The sequence below is a fragment of the Vigna unguiculata genome, chromosome 3 (genome assembly GCF_004118075.2).
Source record: "Vigna unguiculata cultivar IT97K-499-35 chromosome 3, ASM411807v1, whole genome shotgun sequence".
In the NCBI taxonomy this organism is placed as follows: Eukaryota; Viridiplantae; Streptophyta; class Magnoliopsida; order Fabales; family Fabaceae; genus Vigna; species Vigna unguiculata.
The window spans coordinates 43636930-43640337 of NC_040281.1; the positions used below are offsets into that span (position 1 = coordinate 43636930).

At 37.2% G+C, this 3408-nt stretch overlaps 1 protein-coding gene across 1 annotated transcript; it reads right to left on the reverse strand.

Moving 5' to 3' along the window:
• Positions 1–849: 849 nt before the first annotated feature.
• On the reverse strand, positions 850–2834 carry LOC114177418 (zinc-finger homeodomain protein 2-like). The gene has a single exon (XM_028062751.1). The coding sequence runs from the start codon at positions 2019–2021 to the stop codon at positions 1089–1091; it is 933 nt and encodes a 310-aa protein (XP_027918552.1). The 5' UTR covers positions 2022–2834; the 3' UTR covers positions 850–1088.
• Between the last annotated feature and the right edge of the window lie 574 nt (positions 2835–3408).

Genomic DNA, 3408 nt, shown 5'->3' on the forward strand with positions numbered 1-3408 from the left:
TTTATAAATATGTAATTATTTATACAATAATATATAACTAGGATTTAATGTTTAGATTTAAATCTCTGTAATAAAAATAAATTACAAAAACAACGTTGACCAACCGAATTCTTATTTGTTCAAAAAAAAAAAAAACAGGTTAAGAACAGTAAATAATTCTAAAAGTGTTTGCCTTTTTGTAAATTTTTGGATAAATGGGTTCTTTACAGGAAAAAAGAAAAATCTTACTACTGTATGAGAGAATCTTTCATTAGTTTCTCTCTCTACCCGTGGGTGTTTGTGTTAGAGTTGGCTTTATGTGCCTGCTTGCTGCAACAATAGCTTGTGAGGGAGAAAAATCGTATTGCACTTTTATACATACATAGTATATACATATCTAAAAAGCATGAAATCTCTGTCCTTCTCTCCCTGTTTCTTTTTACTTTGGTTATGCCATGATTTTATTCATGTAGACCACACACCCACACATTGAATACCTTAGAAAGGCATTTTGAGAAAAGAACGGGTATTGTCTCCTTATTCAGCTGTCGGTGTCCTATTACAGGACAAATTTGACAATATTGTGTGGTTGGGTGGATGTGGTGGTGGGATCCTATTTTCTCCAAAGCCCTCATCTTTGATTTTCAACAAAAGTGAACTGGTTCACGAACCCAGCTTTGCCTTCCATCATTATCTCTCAGTATAATGCATGAAATGCACATTCTCATCACCATTAATGCTTACAACCTAATTTATGAATATATCGCAGTTTCATGCATCATTTTCTTCATCTTTTTCATTCTTATGTTTTAGGCTTAATTTTCTACAGGCAGAAGTGTTTATATAGATCAAAGGACACAACCTAGATGATTGCCCATGGAAATTGAATGGTTAATTTAATTAATAACAAACAGATGAGAATACACAATAGCGTAGCAGCTTTCGACTAACGTGTGTAGCTAGCTAGCTTAGCGACCTATTTTCTTATATGTGATAGTATTCACATCTAAGATTTTGAAGTCTCTGAGTGTTTTTATTAAACACAAAAATTCAAAAGAAAAAAAAATCAACAATTAATCTGAAAGAGAAGGAATTTGATTAATCTAGGCTTACATTTGCTTCTTCTTCATGGCTTGCTTGCTGTTGTGCATCCAAACCTTGAAAACCTGTCTTTTTACACCAACCTGAGAGCAAAACTGATGCAGTTCCTGTTCATCTTGTCTCTGGATCTTCCACCCCAGTTTCTCAGCAAACTCCATCATCTTATCCTTTTGTTGCGGTGAAAACTTGGTCCTGAACCTCTTCTTCGACGATGACAGTGGTGGCTGCACTGATAACAATTGCCCTGCATCATCGCTCTGAAACATGTTGAGATCTTCGCTCGACGACTCAGCTGGGGTTCCCCCAAACCCCAACATCGCGGGCTGAACCGGCCCACCAGAAGGGGTAGCCACCACGCCGTGGAGATGAGATTGCGGAGAATGAAGAACGGTGTTTCTATTGGTTTTGCCGGGGTAAGTGAGGTGGTAGTTGAGAACATGCTGTGATGATTCGCCTTCAGATTCTTTTCTGTGGAAATTGCGGTGGCACTCACAAGCAGCACACTTGAAGGATTCCGGGGTGCCTTCTTCTCCATTTGGCATAAACTCCCCACACCCATCTGTGACATGGCCCCCCATGCTGGCAGCATGATTCTTCAGACATTCTCGGTATCTGAATGTTGTCGTGAAAGTTCCTGTGGAGTGTGGTTGTGTTCTCGGGGTGGTTATGGCAGGAGGAGAAACAGGAGTTGGATCTGGATCTCTTCTGGGTCTGGGAGGGTTTGGTGGAAGAGAAATAGGGGGGTTGAGAGGATGATGATGATGATGATGTGAAGTTGTTTGGGGTGGATCAGTGAAAAGCAATGTGTGAGATTGAGGAGGTTGCTCACTTCTTTCCCCTATTGGTGATGATAACTTGGAGGAAGATGAATTTCTATTGGGGAGGTTATAACCCAAAGTGCTAGGCATCTCTATTACCTTATCTTGCTCTCTCATGTCCATTAAAGAAGGCCAAGATCTAAACTTAATCTCATTCCCCTCTATTTTGTTTTTCTTCTTATTTTAATAATCTAATCTAATCTAAGCTCTTCAAATGATCATATTCTCCTTAACTGTGATTGTGATCATCCTGTAGTGTGTTCAACCCTAATTCATCTCCTCTAATTAAGAACAGACTTAATCACACCAATAACAAAGTTTTTTCCTGTGCTCACTTGATATTGACGTTGTATGAGCTAAACCTACCAATTAAATTCCAGTGGTGAGTATTAATAACAACACTATTAACCGTATACAGTAGCAGCAGCACCAGCACGGGGAAAGTGTAAACAAAGTTGTAAGAGTGCAATTTTTGTGAAAAGGAAAATTCTTAAAGACAGAGAGAGAGGACAAAATAAACTGATACACTGTTGGAAATTGAAGGAAGCTAGACGAGGCTATCAACTGGGGCCCTAGGGAGTGTGAGGTAAATAAGAAGTGCAGGAAGCTTAATTGCACCAGCAAAACCTTGGGAAGAGAGAGAGAAAGAAGCTGGAAAAGAAATTAGAGAGTATATAAAATATAACAGGTTTTGACATAGAGACAATTGTGAAATGAATGTTAATTTATGAGAGGGCATAGAAGAAGATGTTGTTTGGTAGCATCCATGAAGCAGCAGAAAAATGAACTAAAAAAAAGGAACAGTGGGGTTGTTTTGCACTCACGGAGAGTGATGACTACATTGCAAGTTTTGTCTTGCAGAACAACCGACAAGAGGTCATGTTGGTTCTCTATCTCTCCCACACCCTGCACGCTGGTCCAGCTCCTAATTATTGCCTTTCTCTGCCACTCTTTCAAACCCTAACCTAAACTCAAACCAAAACCCTTCAAATATAACATTTTCAATGAGTGGGGAATGCTACAGATACACCTCTTTTGCCACCAATTTTGGTCTCACCAAAGTCTTAAGCACTTCCATTCTTGTTACATGTAAATTTACAGGTAAAATACCAAAAAAAAATTTCTCACTATGTTGACTACACAGATAAATATAATAAAATTCAGTTATATTATAGATATAAATTAGTGTGTTTTGTTTGACTTTATTTTTAAAGTTTCTATATTAAATTAAATTATCTATTTGGTTAGTTTTTCTAATAAAAGCATTACATAATAATTCCATCACATAAATGTTACGGGTCATAAAACAAAAGTGATTTGGTGTATTCTTTTATGGTAGGAATTAAATAAATGTTAGAATTTACAACCATATATTCACTCTATTCCATCAATTAAGCCACACTCTTTGATTTGCTGCGTCAAAGGACACTGAATTTCTCTTAGAATCTATATTCTGCCCATTTAAAATATTTAACACAGTTTTTAGTCAAAATTGTAAATTTTAGTTGTA